Source organism: Aquila chrysaetos, chromosome 11 (genome assembly GCF_900496995.4).
Source record: "Aquila chrysaetos chrysaetos chromosome 11, bAquChr1.4, whole genome shotgun sequence".
In the NCBI taxonomy this organism is placed as follows: Eukaryota; Metazoa; Chordata; class Aves; order Accipitriformes; family Accipitridae; genus Aquila; species Aquila chrysaetos.
Genome location: NC_044014.1, coordinates 5,569,214 through 5,589,325, shown reverse-complemented (window position 1 = coordinate 5,589,325; position 20,112 = coordinate 5,569,214). Strand labels below are relative to the sequence as shown.

The 20,112-nt window shown below is 40.2% G+C and overlaps 2 protein-coding genes and 1 long non-coding RNA gene across 16 annotated transcripts in view; 2 read left to right on the top strand and 1 right to left on the bottom strand.

Annotated features, from left to right (window-relative positions):
* Nucleotides 1–14,933, top strand: part of TACC2 (transforming acidic coiled-coil containing protein 2) — a 150,246-nt gene extending 135,313 nt beyond the window's left edge. For 9 of the 14 annotated variants that reach the window (XM_041127457.1, XM_041127452.1, XM_041127451.1 and 6 more), the window contains 7 exons: nucleotides 511–587; nucleotides 5,112–5,155; nucleotides 8,589–8,597; nucleotides 11,279–11,439; nucleotides 12,036–12,142; nucleotides 13,272–13,392; nucleotides 14,371–14,933. In XM_041127457.1, coding sequence (XP_040983391.1) covers nucleotides 511–587; nucleotides 5,112–5,155; nucleotides 8,589–8,597; nucleotides 11,279–11,439; nucleotides 12,036–12,142; nucleotides 13,272–13,392; nucleotides 14,371–14,436 — 585 coding nt within the window. In that variant the 3' untranslated portion in view covers nucleotides 14,437–14,933. The remainder of the gene's footprint in view (nucleotides 1–510; nucleotides 588–5,111; nucleotides 5,156–8,588; nucleotides 8,598–11,278; nucleotides 11,440–12,035; nucleotides 12,143–13,271; nucleotides 13,393–14,370) is intronic. The other 5 variants (XM_041127458.1, XM_041127456.1, XM_041127450.1 and 2 more) reach the window with 1 other exon arrangement.
* On the bottom strand, nucleotides 9,718–17,225 carry LOC115348262. Its single transcript, XR_003925780.2, has 2 exons — nucleotides 16,899–17,225; nucleotides 9,718–10,471 (listed from the first exon to the last, which is right to left on the bottom strand). It is a non-coding gene; the product is annotated as an uncharacterized LOC115348262 (long non-coding RNA).
* On the top strand, nucleotides 15,373–19,441 carry LOC121233663 (CD59 glycoprotein-like). The gene is made up of 3 exons (XM_041127464.1): nucleotides 15,373–15,592; nucleotides 16,459–16,575; nucleotides 17,192–19,441. Exons 1-3 carry the CDS (start codon nucleotides 15,538–15,540, stop codon nucleotides 17,395–17,397), a joined length of 378 nt encoding a protein of 125 aa, XP_040983398.1. The 5' UTR covers nucleotides 15,373–15,537; the 3' UTR covers nucleotides 17,398–19,441.
* Nucleotides 19,442–20,112: the final 671 nt, after the last annotated feature.

The following is a 20,112-nucleotide window of genomic DNA, read 5'->3' as shown; positions in this document are numbered from 1 at the left end:
GATTGTGTGAACGAAAGGAGCACAAAGGAGCACAGTCCTTTGGGTGTAAAATTTCATGGACGGTCAGCCCTAAATATGCATGCAGAAGCAGTAGAACCCCCTTAGAGGACAAACCAGGGGACCATGTTCCAAACCCACGTACAGAATTATTTCAGGTTTGGCACCAGGCCAGATCAGACACAGTGTAGTGTAATATAGTATTTCTTGAGAAGTGTCCATGTTGTAATCAGGTATGAATCATGAAACAAGAACATTGCATCTGCTTTCCTAAGTTAGTTTTTCAAAACTTGAGTATGATTTCACATCTGAACTTTTTTAATTGCACCTTGCAGTCTGAAAAAGAATAAAGTCACTGGGGATGCTTATATTTGAACCCATTATGCACTTGAAAACTATACCTTTGTTAATTAGAATTCGATATTAAATCAAATATCGTACAGTTATTTAATTTCTCTTTAATAGATCACTTGGTTTTACTGTTGTATTTTTCCTTTGCTTTCTTTGTTTCAGATTGTGGCCAAGGAAAGAGAAGTATCTGAGTGGAAAGAGAAATATGAAGAAAGCAGAAGGGAAGTGATGGAAATGAGGTGGGTTATTAACTTGTCGCTAATCACACTGACAGAGTCTCATTTCAACCTGTGGACAGTACACAGAGTATCCTGATCGTACAACTGTTCTAGTTAGCTGAATTTGTTTTGTTATTTTTAACTACAGGCTTTGGATTGATCCTAAACTGATACTTTGTCTTTGCTCTACATGGTGGGCACCCCTGTTCAGGCTAATCATTGACAACTTCTCCGTTGCTAATCTCATTTACATCCTCAAAATACTGAGATAAGAGAGGTCTTAATCTAGGTCAATGTAAGGGAAGAATTTCCTCCAGTTTGTGCTGTGAATTCTCACATGGATTGCATAGTAATGTTTCTGTTGCCTGACTGAATGAGGCTGCCTGCAGAGCTGGCAGATGTATATACCTGCTAATTTAAAATTCACTCTCCACAAATAGTTTTGCCAACAGAAAAAAGAATGTGAAGGTTTGCAGACAGGTATGAGTAGTACAGGCTCCCTCCAGGACATTATTGTAAAAAGTTTCTTTAACAATAGAAAACAAAAAACCCAGTTGCCAGTAGAAAAACATTTCTTGCAGAGGAACCACTCTGGCCTCTGAGTGTTGACTTTCAAGGAGATTCTACACCCTTTCCTTTGAACTGAGCTCATTTTTTAATTGCTGCACACACTAGGCTTGATTTTAGTTAGGCAATTGTTATCTTGGATTTTGCTGCTCCCTTTGAGAGCTGACAGAAGGACCCTGAGCTTTTGAGTTTGTTCTATTCTATTTCTCCTCGCAAACCTGCCTCTATTACATTAAATATCTGTATACTGGAGCATAACTGGTTTGACCTTCCTTCCTAGCCGAGGTCCTACCACTTGCAAGGGTGACCACAAAATCACTGTAGTGGATGAGGTGAGCGGTATTGCTCCAAGAATCACTATTGCTTCCCATGTAGTCAGTTGAAAGTTTCAGCCTTTCTTTTTTTACAGTGGTAATACCATAAGAACAACATACCAATGAGCTTGACCTGCTCATCGATCTGAATCTGGGAAAGTCATCAATTGCAAAAGAGAATGTATAAAAATATTTCAGGGAGTCTTTAAAGCCTATTATTTTCTACCTTCAAACAAATAGAAAAACCACACCGCTCCTTAACTCATAAATAAAAGGAAATTGTCAGATTATTTTAGCATCCTTCTTTGAAGTAATAATTTCTGCAATCACTTCTGAGACTGAATTTTCTTCAAAATCACTTCTGTTCTAGCACCAGCTTCTTCCCAGAATTAAATGTCTCAGTAGTTTAAAGCTAAAGCCAATGAGCTGTATCAAGTGATGGCCTGCATATGCAATCCTGCTTATATCCAGGAAAACTGTGCTTGGGGAGGAAGGGTAAAAGGGAACTGCGGTGCAGACCTCGGCAAACGCTAGCATGGGTGCCAGGAGTCGCACATGGCAGATTTGAATAGCGGCAGCGCAGGGCTTTGAGCCAAAGCATCTTAAGAGAAGCATCTGCAAAAGGCAAGGGCAGCCGCTTTATTTCTTTCAAAAAACCATCTCCCAGCGCCCAGCTGAGTTCTCTCACCTCTCTTGCGCTCTGCTTGGGAAAGGAAACAAAACCCTGGCATAGCCCTCAAATGCATAATGAGGCAAAATGGAAAGGAGCTGCTGCAAGCAGTCCAACTGAGGAAGCAAAACAAGGAATGAACAAAATGAGGGATTGTGTAAGGAATGTCTCAGCGTTCAGTACACGCTCAAGTGCGGTACTTGGTCTGTTTTCTAGACACTGCCTGGGTGCACGTGCCTGCTGGCTGCAAACAGGCACTGACAGAGGTTGCTTATTCCTTAATGAAAGGAGAGCAGGGAGTCACACCGAGCAGCTGGCACCCTGTAGATCTGTACCTTCATCTTCCTCACAGTAATTTGCTTGTGTGTCTACACCCTCAGTAAGATTTGATTTGAAAAAAACCCACTTTATCTGTGCCAAATTTCCCACAGGCACATCCCTAGAACACATGGCTGAAAAAAAATCTGACTAATATTGTCGCAAAATGATAAAACATGCATGTGTGCACAAAGAAAGATTTCTCTTGGAGGATTAAATGTTGAAACAGTTCATGTGTGGTAAATTAGAGATGCAGCAATTAGATATGACATAATGATAAGAAAGGAGTGAAGGGATTAACTAGAGTTGCAAACACAAAACCATCACTTTCCACAGAAAGAGAAGCAATGCTCCTTTACCCAAGTCCTGCATACTCTACCTGGAATATCCTGAGTTCAGCTAAGTTTCCAGAAAAATGTCAGACTGGAGGAAATTCCACTCCAGTAGCCAAGATGAGAAGTTGTAATAATGTAATAACGATCAAAGAGCTAAACTAAGGTGGGCTATACCTTGGGCTCTGTACTCAAGGATACAACCAGAGGCAGGCAAGACATATTTAAATATGGTTATTTGGGGGTCTAATTGATTATGCCTCAGTAAGGGCAGTCAAGCAGATGACCTCTGAGATCCTTTGTAGCCCTGGATTTTGGTGGTTTTATGACTTAGGAAACTGCAGGAAGTCAGTAAATAGACTGAATATGGATTCATTCTAAAATACCAAAAATACCTATGCAGAATGTCAAGCTAGAGTTGAAGATGTACCATTACAGAGGGGAATGATGTGGCCAGCATCCTTCAGTTCCCCAGCCATAATGACCATTATTTAGGCTGCTTGACTGAAAGAGGCCTTTGACATGAATCTGGAACAAGACTTCACTTGACTACCTTGCTTTCCAAATTGAGTATTATTAAAGCCAATGTGTCATTGCAGTATCCATTTCTGTTGAACTGCTGCCACATGATTCATACGGCTGGATAATGCAGAGAATGTGGTACCTACTTCAGCTAGTCTAAGCTGGTAAAAATAAGAAACAGATAATGTTATTTCACTTTGCTGCCAACTTCCACGGTGCAGCCTAGGTTGGGAAGTGCTGTAGTGTTGTAACAGTGTTTAGTGTCATATTTGTTGCCCTGAGTCCTTGGCTCCATTTTCTAGGATGATAAAACTTTCTAAAGGTGCCTAAAGGATATGACATGGCTTTAAAATCCTTACTGCTTACAGCAGGCTTTTGAGGTAATCTTCTTTGGACATGAAACCAATCCCTTCCTTTTAGGGGAAGATTCTTGCAGCTATCTTTGCTCTCAAAAGTGTCATTCATAGCTTAAAAAAAAAAAAAAAAAAAAAGAAAGAAAAAAGGCAATTAAAACAACAGGACTGACAGCAGGGAAAGCAGCATCCAAGCAGATCCCAGCGGAGGCAGCGGCTGGAGGCACAGTGAGCTGTGCAGAAACAGGCTCTGGCCCCAGTACCGAAAATTGTTTCTACCTGAAGCCTGAGTGAGGTCAGCGGGGTACGCAGCTGTAAAGCCCCTGCTCTGCTGAGTGCTCTGCAGGACCAGGGCGAGTGAGGTGCCACTGACCTTTGGGTCAAGTGGCCTTCTCAGGGGCTCCTGGGCTCTGCTTGTGATTCAGATTTGAGACAGGCAGTACTGCATTAGTTTTTTGGGAGCTCCACGAGTTTCTCCTTTCCTTACTGACTTTTGTCTCAGGATTTTCCCACATCCTTTCTGTAACCTCACCAACTGCAGCAGACTTCTCTAAATGGAGCAAGTGAAAGTGAGCTAAGACTTCGAAGGAGATGTATTCAAATACCAGTGAACTATTTTGAATATCCACTTCAGATGAAGTGTGGGGTAATTTTGGTTTTCGTAGACAGTCCTACGTGGCTCATGAATCAAAGCGCAGATCAAGCCAGTCTCATTTTATTAGCTTTATTTGGCTCTGGGAAGGGATAGATCATCTTTCTAAATCACATTTAATCTGCTTATTTTGGCTAACCTTTTTTCAAGAAGGAAATTCAAAGCCTACCGTGAGTACAGGAAATAAAATAGTCTTAGAAGTAACATTTTGCCACCTCTGTTTCAAAAACAGATTTGGGAAATAGGACACGATGGATTTTGTGCTACATAATTGAATATTTTGGTCTTGTTCTCTTAAGTGCTAATGGATCATTTAGTCACATTTGGAGAGTGGAAGATTAGATATATTTTGGATGAGGGCCAACTATACTCCTGTTAGGTTTACTTGCTAGCAGTTATAACTTTACTTAATGTTTACATTAAAAGTAAGCGAACACATACATGGAGAAGAGGGCAGAAAGTAATGGAAAAATCAGACTCTTTGTAACTCTTGAATTAGACCAATGTGATAATGTTCATATTTAAATCATGATCGGTAATGTACTTCGGGCATGTTTCAAATAACAGAATTTGTTTCAAAGCAATCCCTTTTCACTCCTCCACCTGTATTGATTTACATGGGGAATTAAAAATCAGATGCAATGTTTAAACCGGCAGTTTTATTTGTTACTCAGGTAATAAGGAGCATATAAAAGTGTGAAAGGGTTTTGTATCTCTTAAAATACTATAGTTCAGTTATTGAGTAGCATTATTTGCTAAGTAAGCATTAGCAATTATGATGTTTGCCAAAAGCTTTTCTTTTTTTTCCCTCTTACAGGAAAATAGTTTCAGAATATGAGAAGACGATTGCTCAGATGATAGGTAGGTGTTTCTACTCTGAAAGATGCCATCCTCCGCTCTGATTTTCTGAAAAGAGCCTAGAAACATGGTTGAAGTCTGTGGGCTTAATTTTGATGCTAGCTACATCTGCTGATGCTGCTGGGAATTGTGAATGCATCTGAGGACACCAGTGTGTGCTGCCAGGTTGTGATGAAAAGCTAGGGCTTCATTTTACAGAAAGCAGCCCCCGAGGCAGTCCAGGTAATACAGAAAGGTCAGGGCTTTTTCTTCTGCCTCAAAGCTAACTGTCCCGTAGGAAACATGTTCAAATGCTGTGCCCAGAATTCATGGATATCTCCAGGACAGACTTTCAATGACCTAAAAACCCTTTAGTCATCCGCTCCCAACTGTTTCATGGGAGATATCAAACTTAGCTCTTTACAACAACAGGGATTATCTGTGCTAAGTGCTTTGGTCAGACCAAAACCTAGATTAACTCCAATCCCAGCTGAGAGATTATAAGTGGCCAATCCACCTCCCCAGTTATTTACTGACTTAGGGGTCTCCTTTAAGGTCTAAATTATGACATGTTTTGCCTCACAGTAATTAGAAAACGCCTTTGTTAACAGCATGCCCCACAAATGAAAAATGCTACATGCAGTAGCATTTCAAAACCAAAGGTTGCAGGACTCATGTGCTTCCTTAGTGCGGGAGGTCTGGCCCCTGGGATGTGATTTTAAAGCCTCCTCGTAAGATTTCCAAAGCTCTTTTTCTTAGTCTGGCTATAGAAAGCACCAGTGGCTTGTACTGCCCTGTACTGCTTCAGCTTGAGCTGTCTCCCAGAAAGGCGAATAGCTGAGCGGTGGTGTGGGTCCTCTATGGCCAAAATTGCTGGGAAGAGCAGGAAAAGAAGCAGTGGCTGATGAGAAAGCAGGACCAAGCTTGTCTGGACAAGCTCGAGTAAAGCAGCAGAGAACTGTGAAATATTGTTAAAAGCCATTAGGAGTGGCCTTGGAATTAAATCTGGGCTTTGAGATGCAGGAGAAAGGCTAGCCTAGCTAATGGTATCTGTGAGCAGGGAGTGTTATGAATCCAGCCTGTTCGCACCGTGTTTATTGAAAAATAAAAAGAAATTAATTTTACTTCTTACTCCCCCTGAGAGAACTGTCACAGAGAGTATAGTGTGCCAGGAACAAAACAGGCATACCTGCATCTTTCTAGCAGGTTTTTAACCAGTAAGAATTTTTATTACAGCTCTCAACATATCATATTGTTTTGCCCCTTTTAAAATGGCAGTCCCCTCATATACAGTCTGTATTGTGTGACCCCCCATATTTTTGGTTTCTTTTAAATTGTTTTCTTTTAATTAATGCTTGAGTTGTGTTTACATACGTTTGTAGTGAATTTGCTTATTTTTGCCCAAAGAGACCGGGGGGAAATAGTTCAATGTCTGGTGCTTTTGCTGCCTTCCTGCATTTCTCAGCCATTGGGAGACACCCCAGCTTCTTTCAAGTGAAGGGAAAAATGGGCCTATAAATAAATAAGTAAATGTCATTATAATAATCTATATAATACGGTAATATAATATATAATAATGATTAATATATAATAATAACATGCCTGGCTTCATTCTCTATGGTGTTATGCCTCCGTTGCCTTTTGTGTGTACAGCTGAGCAAATTTGCCTGCCTTCTGACGTAACGTCTGTCATGCTCATCGTGCAAGTGTTAAAATAGGAGTGACCAGATTATGCAAAGAACTGAATTCATTTTGGTTTACACTAAACATAGTCTGGTATGGCTTTGTCCCTGAACCTGGCCATTCATATGTACAAACAGAGGACCTGTCTTCCCAAGCATATGCATATAGTTAGCAACAGAAGTTTCTTTTTGGTAACAAATTCAAATTATATTTTTGAGAAACAGAATTACAAAAAAAAAAATTCAAATTGTGAGACCACAGTGCAACAAGAAGGTATGGAATAGGGATCCTAAGGCAAAGGCACATCCATGGCATACATAGTAAATTCTACAATTGCCATTTCCTCTTGTTGCAAAAAAATCAAGGATAAGTAAAGTATCGGGCCACTGAGCACTGAGGAAGTAGAAAGATCTTTAAACTTCAAATTCAGAGTATCAGTCAGAGTCTTTCAAATGATCTATGGCAAGTTTTTAAGAGCTATGGCTATAAATAATGTAATTTGCTGTCCATTTGCAAAGGAACTGAAACAACAACAGTGACACAGAAAGCATGCTTTAATTAAGAGCAGTATGCAAATTCTACAGCATGGTAATACGTTAAATGCGAGGCTTCCTTTCCCTGCATTTAATGTAAATTTTTTATCTAATTGCCACACTTTCTCCTGTCATTTGTCATAAATTACTGTCCCTTTTTATAAACGAATTCACTCATCCAAATGCCACGTTGTGGAGGAAAATTATTGTCTGTATGCTATTTGCATATACTTCGCTGAACTACTATCACAACAATGCCTTGCTACTAAAGCAAAATATGCATTTTAACAAAAGAAATGCCTGTGCTGTTTCTATTTATGATTTAACCCTTCTGAGCTATTTATACAGCCCTGTTAGGAGGGCATTACAAGTGAACCAATTTCACAAATCCCTTTAATGAATATTCAGTGTGGTTGATAGGTCCTGCTCAGCTTTTTATAGGTTGTCATGTGTATGTATAATGAGTATTGAAAATATTCCATATTAACAATATGTGATTGTGCATGTTTGCCTGTAAAGGCACTGAAAACATGCATTGCAAACAGTAATTGCCTTTGATTGCAAGGGCTGTGGCAGGTCTAGTATTTGCTGTCATATATGTATAGAACCCAATATTACCTGACTTAGCTTACGCAATTAGTTTCATGCCACACTCCATATAGCTAGAGCTTGCAAGCTGTCGGTGTATAGATCCCCGTTAGCGTCTCTTTGCATATTTTTTCCTGGCGCTTTAACCTTTTTTTCCTTTTTTCTTACACTTGCCTCAGCCCCTAACACATTCTTGTTTATACTGAGGAGGGGGGAGAAAAAAGAACAGGCTTTCCAGGCTAGCCTGCTGCTTCTGCTACTGCTTTGCTGACTGTTGCCCAAGTTTTGCAGCTCACGACTGCGTGGCACTGACAGCCGTATGGAGCGGAGCCTGCGTAACCCCGATGTTCACTGCACCCCACCCTACACACACCCCTTGATCACAGCCATCCACAGTTCCCTTCCCAAATCCCTGTCGTGGATTTCCTTTTTATTGTTGGATTTGTAATGTTGGGTTTTTTTCTGTTAAAAATGTATCCTTATACTTGTACGTTTAAATACATAATTAAATTCTCATTCTGAAAAACAGATGTTATGCTTTGTGCATTACAGGTTGTTGCATTACTTACTTTCTGCTTTCCTAACAATTCCTGATTTTCTATTTTGCTTCCGTTTTTGTTGCTTCTTGCTATTTGCTTGCAAAAACAAATCAGGCAAGCCTGGTAAGTAAAGCTTTTCACCAACTTTCACACCAGCATTTTGCATTTTTAGTTTCTTTTGCTTTTGTTCTCCGTTTGCTGCATTCCCATTAAGTAATGTAAGTAATACTGAGCTGAGCCTGAAAGCGGATCTGCTGTGGTGGTGCTCTGATTCTGTCAATTTGGATAGCGTTAGTCCTGAGCATACTGTTGTTATTGTTGGTGAGCTGTGGACAGCGTGTGTTGCAGACATGGAAGCCATTTAATTAAAATATTTTAATCGCATAACCTCATAAATATCTTTAGAAATAAGTATCTGTAACTGCTTAACTAAGATTTGACTGGCAGACTATTAGCAGCACAGTGCCACTAAGCGGCTTTTTCATTAAAGCTAATTCATAGTTTTAGAAAATATCACGTAGCTCTTCCAGGCCCCCTCCAGCCAGATTCCAGTTTCCGTTTATTTAGCCACTTTGGTTTTAAATGTATCTTAACTGTTATCTGAGATTATGGGATGCCCCTTTCCTAAAGCTCACTGGAAACTTTCCCTCTTTTCAATGTATATGTCACTCCCTTCCCCAGTATAAATTCCTGTTTTTCCCTTGGAGTCGAAGGAGGCCTCGGCTCACTCCCCGCTCCGTGGACACCTCTAGCATGTAGTGGAAGGGAGAGCAGGAGAGCAGCATCGGTATCACTTGCCCCTAATTCCCGTGTGCAGGCTGAAGTGGGGCTGGGAATGAGTGTTTGAGGTCCAGCTGAGGAGAGAGGAGGGCACAGCGATGCACTGGGAGGTACAGGGAGAGCTCGGTAGTTGCGAGGGAGTGAGTCACGAATTACTAACTTTCTAGATTGCCCTAGAAACAAATAAGAAGGAAGTTGCTAAAATACCGCAGACAGCAGTCTCAGAAAAAGTAGAGTTCTGACATTAAATACATTTAAGTACATTACGTGATCATGCAAACGGATCCTTTCCCCTGCATGGAGTTACGACGACAGAGGTTTTGCCAAAGAACAGGATCCTGCCAGTAAGTGTTTTGGAATTAAGCTAGACAGTGTGTAATCTCCAGCGTGATTAAATAAACCTTGTGCTGGAACACCAGGTGACAACTTCTCAGATGTAGAAAAATAAACGAAAGATGACAAATGGTTTTCTCATTTTACTTGAGAATACGTTCTTTTGACATTGCAGATGACCACAGAGTATCTTTAAGAAGGCAAAATAGAAAAGAATATTTACTTTTTATGAAATGTTAAATGTTATCAAACTGATGTGGCATTACAGGGCTCTGGGTTTTTCAGTTCTGCCATGTCAAAGGTGTTTGTTCATCAGTAAAATAAAGGTGTTACAGCTTCCAGTGCTGCAAACTCGGTGCAGGTCCTGTGAGCTTCTCTGGTTTGTTCCATCTTCTGCATCATATAGAGCAAAATAACCTCAGATCAGGCTCTGCCCCAGCAAGATGCTGTCGGGGGCATGCAGAGGAGCACGGAACATAGCCAACATGAGCTGACACACGGCGTGGCATCGTTGCTGCTCTGGGCTTGGTTAGGCTAGCAAAAAAGAGTATGAAAGGATGGAAATATGCAAAGGAAAGAGATTAATCTCGGCTTGGGAATTGACAGTATCAGCTTTGACATTTCAGCGCTGACCAGCACTATGAAATACTTAATTCAGATGAAGACTTCTATTCAAATAAAAAAAAAACCCCTCTTGTTTAGTTCTTTATATTTCAAAATATAAAGGCCTGAATGAAAAGTTGTAGATTCTGAAATGGCCCACGCTTTTTACATGTGAGAACTTCTTACCTTATTTTAGTTTCCATCATAGACATAGGAGAATGGTCATATAAAGCCACTGTGTTTTGCAGGTTGGTTTCATTTCAGTATCATTCAAAGTAGCCCTTAAAACATGGAGAAAAAAATCATATTTTAGGATATGAAGCAAACAACGAGGAAGCATTTTGGAAGACAATGCCAGACCTTTTCTTCCAGTGTTATATGGGTATTCCAATTTATTACTAGGTCAATTCCTTTGAAAAGTTCTCTTCATGTGGACTTGGATTCCTGTTGTGTTCTTCCCACCATCCCTGCCTCAAATTTAACTATACACAGGAGAATCTTGGAAGATGTTTTCTGCAGACCAGAACTTCGAAAGTCAGTTTAATGTTTGATTTCCTTTCTGGCACTTGCTACAGTAATCCTAAGAATGAGAGTTTGCAAAACACTGTATTTCCAAGGGAAGAATTTGAGTTGATTTCCATTAAACAAAGTGCCTTGTTTGTACAGGATTAGAAGAGATGCCAGGAGATGACAAGCACATATCATCAGTGGCAAATAATTTATTGCCAGTGCTAGTAATATGCATAACTGTCCTTTCCTTCAGCTAGTGCATCTTCAGGAAAACAAGGGAAATCCAACACCTGCCTTTTTCATGGGAACAGCTGAGTGAAATAAACCATCAGTACAGAGATATGTTCACATTTTTCCCCAACATCAAAATATTTAAATATCACTGTATTTAGCAACCTTTTTCCAAAACAGGATTGTGTCTTTATATAAGAATGAGTTTTCTGGATCCTGCAAACTTACTAATACACAGCATAGAGCACCGTATAGTAGACACTATAGATGATAGTGAAATCAGTGTTCTTACTACTATTACCCTTCTGAAAATCACTTTTTTTCCTCCCCCTCTCTCTTTCTAACAGAGGATGAACAGAGAGAGAAATCTGTCTCCCACCACACTGTTCAGCAACTGATAGTGGAGAAGGAACAAGCTTTGGCAGATCTGAACTCAGTGGAGAAATCACTGGCAGATCTTTTCAGGAGATATGAAAAAATGAAAGAAGTATTGGAGGGGTTTCGGAAGGTGAGTCATGTTAAAGTCTCCTCCTTTAAAGAGCAAAGCTGAGCAGGCTGTCATGTATACCAGTGTTACTTAACAGAAGGCACATCTTCATTTCCAGTCGAATCTGATGTATTACATTAGAGTGCAGTGTGCTGGGGGGGAGGGAGAACGTGAATGCTCATTTATTTGTGCTTTTGTTTTGGAATAGCTTTAAAAATATGAAGATTTTGCACAAGAGTAACTTGCTCCCATGTGTGGCACTGCAATTTGAATAGATGTCACATAACCGCAGGACTTGAGCACATGTCAGGGCTGGCTTCTGGACTGAGCATTCTGTTAAAACCTAGGACATGAATTCCTAAGGTTAGAGGTTATGTCTAAAGTGCATGACATAACGTAATCCTCAGATGAAGGATTGCAGCCATGTATCAAATGCAAACAGAAGAATTGTAAAGCTTTTTGCATTGTGTAATATTGCTTCAGATGGCCTCTGTGTGGGGGTGTCAGTGTTAGTTAGACTGCAGCCTTTGCAATATCTGAATGTGACTCCTGCAAATAGGTGCCTGTCCTACACTTCAGTCTCTCGGATTAAATTTAATGTAATCTTCTCATTTAAGAATGAAGAAGTGTTAAAGAAATGTGCGCAGGAATATTTATCACGAGTGAAGAAGGAAGAGCAGCGGTATCAAGCACTCAAAATTCATGCCGAGGAGAAACTGGACAGGTAATTGATTGTACACATCTCTTTTCAGGAGTTCATGCTGCAGGAGGATTCCTGTGGCTGGACCTTGCATCCCAAACCTGCTCCTTCAATATGCAGAGCACAGGCTGCTCTGTGGTGGAGGGTGGAATGAAATGCCGTAATGAGAACTTCTGTAACGTGCTGGTGTTTCTTCCAGCTCCTGACCATATGCAACACCTTAAATTTCTGTCTCTATCAAATGTCTTCATGTTTCTATAACATATTTTCCAGGGAAGAACAAGAAAGAAGCCATTAGCTAGGTTTATGCAGCTATGGAGGTCTATGCTCAGATATTTGCACCTGCAGCCAGTATTCCTGCCCCCAGAGATTTGCTATTGCCCCTGTGCTGTATTATTGCCCCTGCGTCAATCAGCAGAACAGAACATGTAAGTGCTGCTCGACTGTTTCAGTGCAGAATCAGTGAGGCGGTCTCTCCCTAGTAACGCCGATTATCTAAGCTGGATCAGCCCAACTTGTGCTGAGGGTGACAAGGAATAGTTGCACAAAAGATCGTGCCAGATGTGCACGGGTAGTAACTCCTTAAGCCACCGTTAAGGAGCGAACATCGGATTGTGGCTTAAGAGAGGCAGCTCTGGTTGATTTTTTTGAATTTTTTTTTTTTCTATGTTTCCGTGTAATGACAAATTAAGCATTTCTAGGGATTACATTCAGGACTCATATTACAGTCCCCTAGACCCAAGAGATGTTTCCAAAATGTCACTAGGATTGATCAGTGCCTAAAGCGAAGTAAGACTTGGATTTGCTTTCCAGCTGTTGTCCCAGCTGTGAGTCTAGTCTGTTAGAGCTGGAGATCAAGTTTAGAAACGGTCATAAAACACTTCTACCTAAGTGATATTTGTGAACCCGGCACAGATATCCGAGAGAAGCGTGAAGGGAATGACACAGACATTAAGAAAAGACTTTGCAGCCTCTGCTGAGCAAGAGAAGGAGTCATGAAAAGTCTCTAGGGACAAGTCTCAGAATACTTTCAAAGACATGCAGAAAGCAGTCCTGGCCTCACCACCCATCTGTTAAGATGCAGTCCATCCTTTGGTACCCACTGTCCTTTCCTGTAGAGAGCCTGACGTGACAAAAATCTGTGTTTTTCTAGAGCCAATGCTGAAATTGCACAAGTGAGAGGCAAGGCTCAGCAAGAGCAAGCAGCGTATCAGGCCAGCCTTCGTAAAGAGCAGCTGAAAGTGGACGCATTGGAAAGAACACTGGAACAAAAGGTAAATAGCAATTCAGCTCTTTAACGCAGAAGTCAACGGGATGACCAAAGTTAAGTGAAACTTCCCCAGAGTGGCTGCATCCAGCTCTCCTCTGGACCTCAGATTGCAGCCGAGATCTGCCCAAGGACCTGTCTTGCTCCTCACGTCCAGCTGGCTGGGCAGCTCCCCGGCCCCGGGGAGAGCAGCACTGCCCAAACCTTATAACAAAATCAGCTGCGAGCACTGGCCGGTTCAGGCAAACGGACCCATCTGCCAGGCTTTGATCTCGGCCACGGGCCAGCGCTCGGGGCTGATTCGGGCTCGGTCAAAGCTCAGTGTGCACCTGTGTACTTAGCAGGGCCCTTGGTTTGCTTTGGTTCTCGGGTTTCAGATCTTCTTGTTTTAGTTCTTCTTTCGGTTTTTGTTTCCATTTTTAGTTTTAGCTGTAATTCCAATGCTAGCTTACGTGCCTCCACTGTTAACATAGACAAAATGATCAGATGCAGATCCGTACAGCTTAGGGCAAAAGTGACTGTAGGAATTCCCTATTTATATCTCATGTTCTCTAGCTCAGCAAAGGAGCTTGCTTTCAGTATAGTACAGCTCGTCCTTGCTTAGAGCCCCTGGAAAACAGGTTGAAAATAATGCTATAAAAGTGCAGCCTAGAAACAAGTTTACACTATGTATTATTATTGTGTGCTAGGAATGACTGCTATAAAGCTGTCTGCTTTAGTGCTAAATTGTATTTATTGAAGCTGGAGAATCTGTATGTGAAATAAGTAAGCATATTGTTAGAATGCACTATATGTAGCTGTACTATGTATGTATATATATATACTTATATATCTCTCTTTATATGTATAGATATTCTGTTCTCAGTATTGGAGAAAGCTTAATTGTACCACACTTCTCCCAAAGGTTGGATAATTTTAAAAAAAAAACCTCATCGTAATGCAACAATATTTTTCATAATACTTAATATTGCCTTTTATTTTCCAGAATAAGGAGATAGAAGAATTAACAAAGATTTGTGATGAACTGATTGCCAAAATGGGGAAAAGCTAACTTTTAACCAAATTTCTGGACTTCGATATTGAGTGCAATATGACCATTGGCACACTGATGTCCATACATTTATGTGGACAGGTTATATTTTCACTTTTTCGTATGCACTACTGTATTTTCTTTCTAAATAAAGTTGATTTAATTGTATGCAGTACTAAGATGACTATCAGAATTTCTTGCTATTGTTTGCATTTTCATAGTATAATTCATAGCAAGTTGATCTCAAAGTTCCTGTATCAGGGAGATTGTCAAGTTCTCTAAGAAATTACAAATTGCTGATCCTAGCCTTCCCTTTGTACATGAGTTCCCATGTTGGATGTCTTTTGGATTTAATATAAACATGTATTACTTGCATGGGGACTCTTGCCTTAAGGAGTGTAAACTTTATCTGCATTTGCCGATTTGTAAAATAAAATCAAAAATGAAAAAAAAATGAAAATGCATGTCACTTAAATGAAATTCTCTATTGTAAATAAATTTTTTCGTTGAAAGTTGAAGATAAGTATGGCTCTATTTTATGTACTTCACTTGCTTACTTCATGCGGAGCGCGAGATATAGCGGCTCTCGTTAATGAATTCCTTCACAGAAAGCACTTCATGGGTCACTGCTTGGAGCACTTCGTGGGTCACAAGAATATACTACTTATGTGCACATACCTATGTCTATATCTTGCTCTCTATAAATATATATATGCTAGATTTGGACCACTCAGGTCTCAAGCATAGGCTTAACCCTTCAAAATGTTTAATACTCTGACCCTGATCCAGCAAATCCCATAGGCAAATGTAATGAGGCTGTTTGCATGAGTTGGAGGCTGTGACATGTGATGATGGGATGGTGGTTTTTAAGCATATCTATCGCTGAAAGGTGAATACATTTTCTTTTTTCTGCTACTGGAAGAATTTGCCTACAAGGTTTGCGGAGATGAAGTACGTGTGATTAGAAGTACAACCAGAATAAGCTAGATAAGTAGCGTTTTCGCACACCTCTTTATCCTGTAAGTTATCCTCTGCAGAGGATTAGGTATGTAAGATAAGCATTAAGGCTTTAATAGCAAACAAACTGCTTTCTTTGACTAATGGTACATCTCTTGTATCTCCATGATGTGGACAGTCGTCAGCCTGGTTCTTGTCAGCTCCCTTTTTGTACTCAAAAGTAAGTCAACTCCCTTTTCTTTTTTAACTTCTTTTTCATTTCCTATTTCAAGCATGGCTGAGCCTCTTTGCTGTTCTGGGCTTCTCTCCTGGGTTTGTTTGTTTTCAGATTATTTTGTGTATGTACTTAGCAGCACAGAGTTTCTCCTGTGCCGTGTAATGTAAACATAAATATGTATGCTAACAAATTTCAATGCATGTGTCCCTGTGGACAGCAAGTGTGCCTTCTGCTCTGCAGTTTGAAGTATTGTATTTTAAATATATTCCAAATTCATGCTTGCCCTTGAAAATACCACGTCGTTTGAACCAAGGAAGAGAAAGAGGATTGAGTTACAGTTGTAACGTTTAAACAAAAGCAAAACTCTTTAAGATATACTGTTGTGCCTTCCAGCTGAATTGATACTTTAGGAGAAGATGAAATATGGATCATAGTAAGATTTTATGTGTTTACAATGTCCTTTTTCCTGGTACTGTGGACCAAAGGTCATGACGGAGGGCGGGAAAAACCATGCTGCTCCAACTTGTTCCAGTGGACTCTACTCTGAAAATGTTGCAAGAAGGTGTGGATGCAGTTACAGAACATCAGATGTTCTTGGATTATTTTAAGTGCAAGTTGTAACAACTAAATAATACATGGCTGATTTTTTTTAATCTTTAAAATCGGTATCTGGACCACTGCTAAAAAAGAAAAATTTATAGGATTTGCAGAATCTTTAGGGGTTTTTTAAACCTTTTTTTTTTTAAAAAAACAATTTTTTGCATATGCTTCAAACAGAATTATAAAGACTGTGTAGCTGATACTGTAAAATATTTTTTGTAAACTCTAAACACTACTGTTATAAGTGGTCTTTTTTTCTTTAATGCCAGGCGAAGCACTACAGTGTTACACCTGTGTAGGTTCTAGTGATGAAGACTGTAACAGACAAGGAACTCAGCAATGTCCAGGGCATTCAGATGCATGTGCGGTCATTAGAGGACAAGCAAGTAAGTAGTCACAAACACTTCAGACTCATTAAATTTTTCAAAATAGAAATAAATAATCAGTGTTGGAAAGAGAAGAGTATATAGTAAGCTAAGGAGAAAAACAAAGGTAGGTGTTTCCTCTCAAGATAAACCCTATTAATAAATCTCAGTTCCTATTTTATTGGTTTAGCAGCAATCCGATACAAAATCCCAGTGAGTATGATTTGTCAGTATGCCATGATGAGCTGTATCCACACTATGTGAAAACTGTAAAAAAGCATTTTAAGTATTGCCTACTTCTTACTTAAATCCTACTTAAACTAAATTTAAGTGAAATGACTTACCTGGATATTAGGAAGGAAAAGAAGCTAATGAGGCACTGCACTTGAGCACGTTCTGAGATATTTAAGCTGCATCAGTTGCATCTAAGATGAATTACAATTATTTAACGTAAGTGGGAGCGTGTTAGTGGGCTGTAATCTGATGCAATTGTATTCATTTACTTGTAAGGACCGGCCAAACCTAGGGTTGTTGCTCAATCTTGGACGGTCAGGTTCATGCTGAGGGGATGCTGCAGACAGGAGCGGGTGACCACGAACCTGCAGGTCCGTTTGGGTTCAACGTGGCTCTGTTGTAGGTGGCGTTATGAAGTCCTGTTCGTTCAGGTCCTTCTGCGAGCGGGCAAGGAGGGACGGGTCCAGGGCGCCTGGCGTGAGCGTTCACTGCTGCTACTCAAACAACTGCAATGCAAAAAGCCTGGCTTCGAGAGTCACCACCTCCGCGAGCTACTTCTCTCTCCTCGTCTTCACGTTGCTGTGGCACCCGTTGTTGAAGCTGACATGAGGGGGGAAAAAAAGAGTATCCTGAAGCAACAAGTCCGCCTTCTTAGAAAGGGATGATTGTATTTCCTAATCACGTTACTCCATGTACCATATTCCTCGGTAGGCAAAAAGCAGTAGGCAGGCCTGACAGATGTTCAGGTAAAAATTGTTCCATCTGCTAAATATGTCTTGACCTATATGTAAGAAACGCTGCCCTCTTCTTGTTTATCGTAAGGGGTTGATCGTGCAAATATGTAACATTTTCCTACATTTTAGAGGATAGTACATATAAAGAGCTGCAGATAGCCTTGTAGTAGGGTAAAGGACCAATATCTTCCAAATGCTGTTTACTGTTGGCAGACATTCAAACGCAAGCTAACATTTTCAAGCACAAAGTGACTGAAAATTCTAGCAAGCAAATGAGTCTTTCAGAGAACATTTGCAAACTGGACAAAGCCAGAAAACTTGAAATAAAGATGATTTAGTATTAATACAAACTGCTAAGAGAAGGTCATTAAGAGAACAATGCATGGAGGTACGCTATATTATGTATATTTCCTGAAAAAAAAACCCTTTCAGTCTTCTCTTTTCTGATCCTTTGAGAAGAAGAAGAAAAAAAAGAGCTTGGAAGTTGTTTTGAACTAGGAGGCTCCCTCCAAAGATCAGCTCGTTCTATCTTTACTGCTGGTTTTGAGAACAAGTGGTTCATTCTTGTCTTGTAGGCAAATTATGACTTCAGTAATAACATTTTTGTTTATCCAAACTCTTCATGTGGTTTCAACTACGTAGTTAATTCTTCACTGTCCTAAACTTTATTCTTTGAGAGTAACAGTATGTGTCTCCCCCTTCGATGATGTGATTGAGTTGATCGGTGGTGGTTTATGTATCCTTTTCATTTTGCAAAGTGAACAAAATGACTTGGAGATCTTTAGAGATGTAAGGAACTAAATCAACATTTTTAATAATCCCATTTGTTGCAGTCTTACAAAGTAAATGATCCAGAATGGGCCCCATCGTGGAAGGCATTGTGCATCACTAGCTAGTAGGCAGATGGTCCTTCGAACCGTGGTTATATTGTGAAACTAGGCAAGATGAGAAGTGACATAACGCACGATGTGATAGCACTAAGCAGGGTCTTAGGTCTATGATATTGGAGAGCAGGGTGGTACCTCCTTTGCTTCAAAACTGAGAGGAACAGACAAGCAGATGAGTGATATTTGTAGGTTTTAATGTCCAACTGTGATGATCTGGTCTAATTTCTGGCACACAACATGCGTAGGACTGGCTTAAGGTCCAGCTGATGTAATTGAAGTAGAGGTCGTCTTTTGCGTTCTAGTTTTAGTTCCCCATTTGGAAAAAGATTTGGTCGTCAAGTTTATGGAACTCACAAAATACGTGGCAAAGTAGTTTTCCCACTAGCTTTGTGTTGTGACTTTTTTTCAGTATAATTCTTTGAAAAATCAGTTCCCGGCAGTGCGTCACAGAATTCTGCACATTCACAAAAATTTTATTAAGGTTGCAAACTCTAGAGAGCTTCTTCAGGTGAAACCAGTGAAACCTCCACATAGAGTATAACCCGAGTCTGCCTTGTAGCTGTTGCCTGTCACATGGACCAAACTGTCTCCTTGTCTTATTGTACTCTTTCCTCCGTATGGATCCTTTCATATCTCATGTAGATTGCGGCTTCAGACTGGGACTATTCTGCTGGGGTTTTGTTCGAATGGGCTCTCAGACAAGGCAGTTCTGGTCTATGCTTAGTTGGTAGGCACAAGTCTGATAAAGCTGTTGGATATAAAGATTGCAACAATGCAACAGATCTTGGCTGAGAATGTTAATTTAGACTTAAATATCTCATCTGTGTAAAAATCACTTAAGTTGGTTTAAGTATTTTTCATTTCATTCTCAGCTTGAATCAGTTCCTTCAGTCTGTTCTGCTACAGGAAATGTGTGTTGATTGTATCTTTATTTTCTGATTGTTCTGTAAGGGTAAATCAGTATTGAATGTAATCTCTGTATATGCTCAGTGCATTTCCTTAATGAGAAAATAAAATACATGCAATGGCTAACAATGTCTCTTGATAAACAAAACTGCATCTTTTAACTGGGATTTCCAGTTGCATCTGGTGGTCTCTTTTCCAGCAGGAATTCTGGCTTTTTTTCTGTGGGATGTATTTCTTAAATCTGTTAGATAAAATAGGGAATGTTGATAGTTTTCTTACTGTGATATTTCCATGATAAAATAAGAAGGTAAGGCTCTATCCTCTTGACAAACACCATCTGTCGCTCCTGACTACAGCCAGGACTCAGATCTTCAGGCGGCTCACAGCCTCCCACCGCCTCCGTTTGATTCTGCCACCCAGCACGTAACGGGCTGTGTTTTGCTTTTTACGGGTCTGACATTTTTCCTGCCTAATTATGAACCTGAAGTGTGCATGCATGTATACGTCTAGAAATGATGAACCGTATTTATGGGGGTTTCACAATGGTTCTGGGCATAAACATTAACAGGAAGACAAGCACAGAAAAATTGGAACAAACTAGAAGGAATCTTTTTTTAACCCCATTAAAAACACAGAAAATTGCCGTCACTGTGCAGAGCTACGCCCAATCATCTGTAAAACAGAAAGTAATTGTCTTTAGTTTGGTTGTTCTGAAGTCTAAGCATTCCTGGCGCAGTGGCGTACTCTTTCTGACTTCCTTAATGTTGACAGGCAGTTGGGACAAAAAGGAGCAGAAA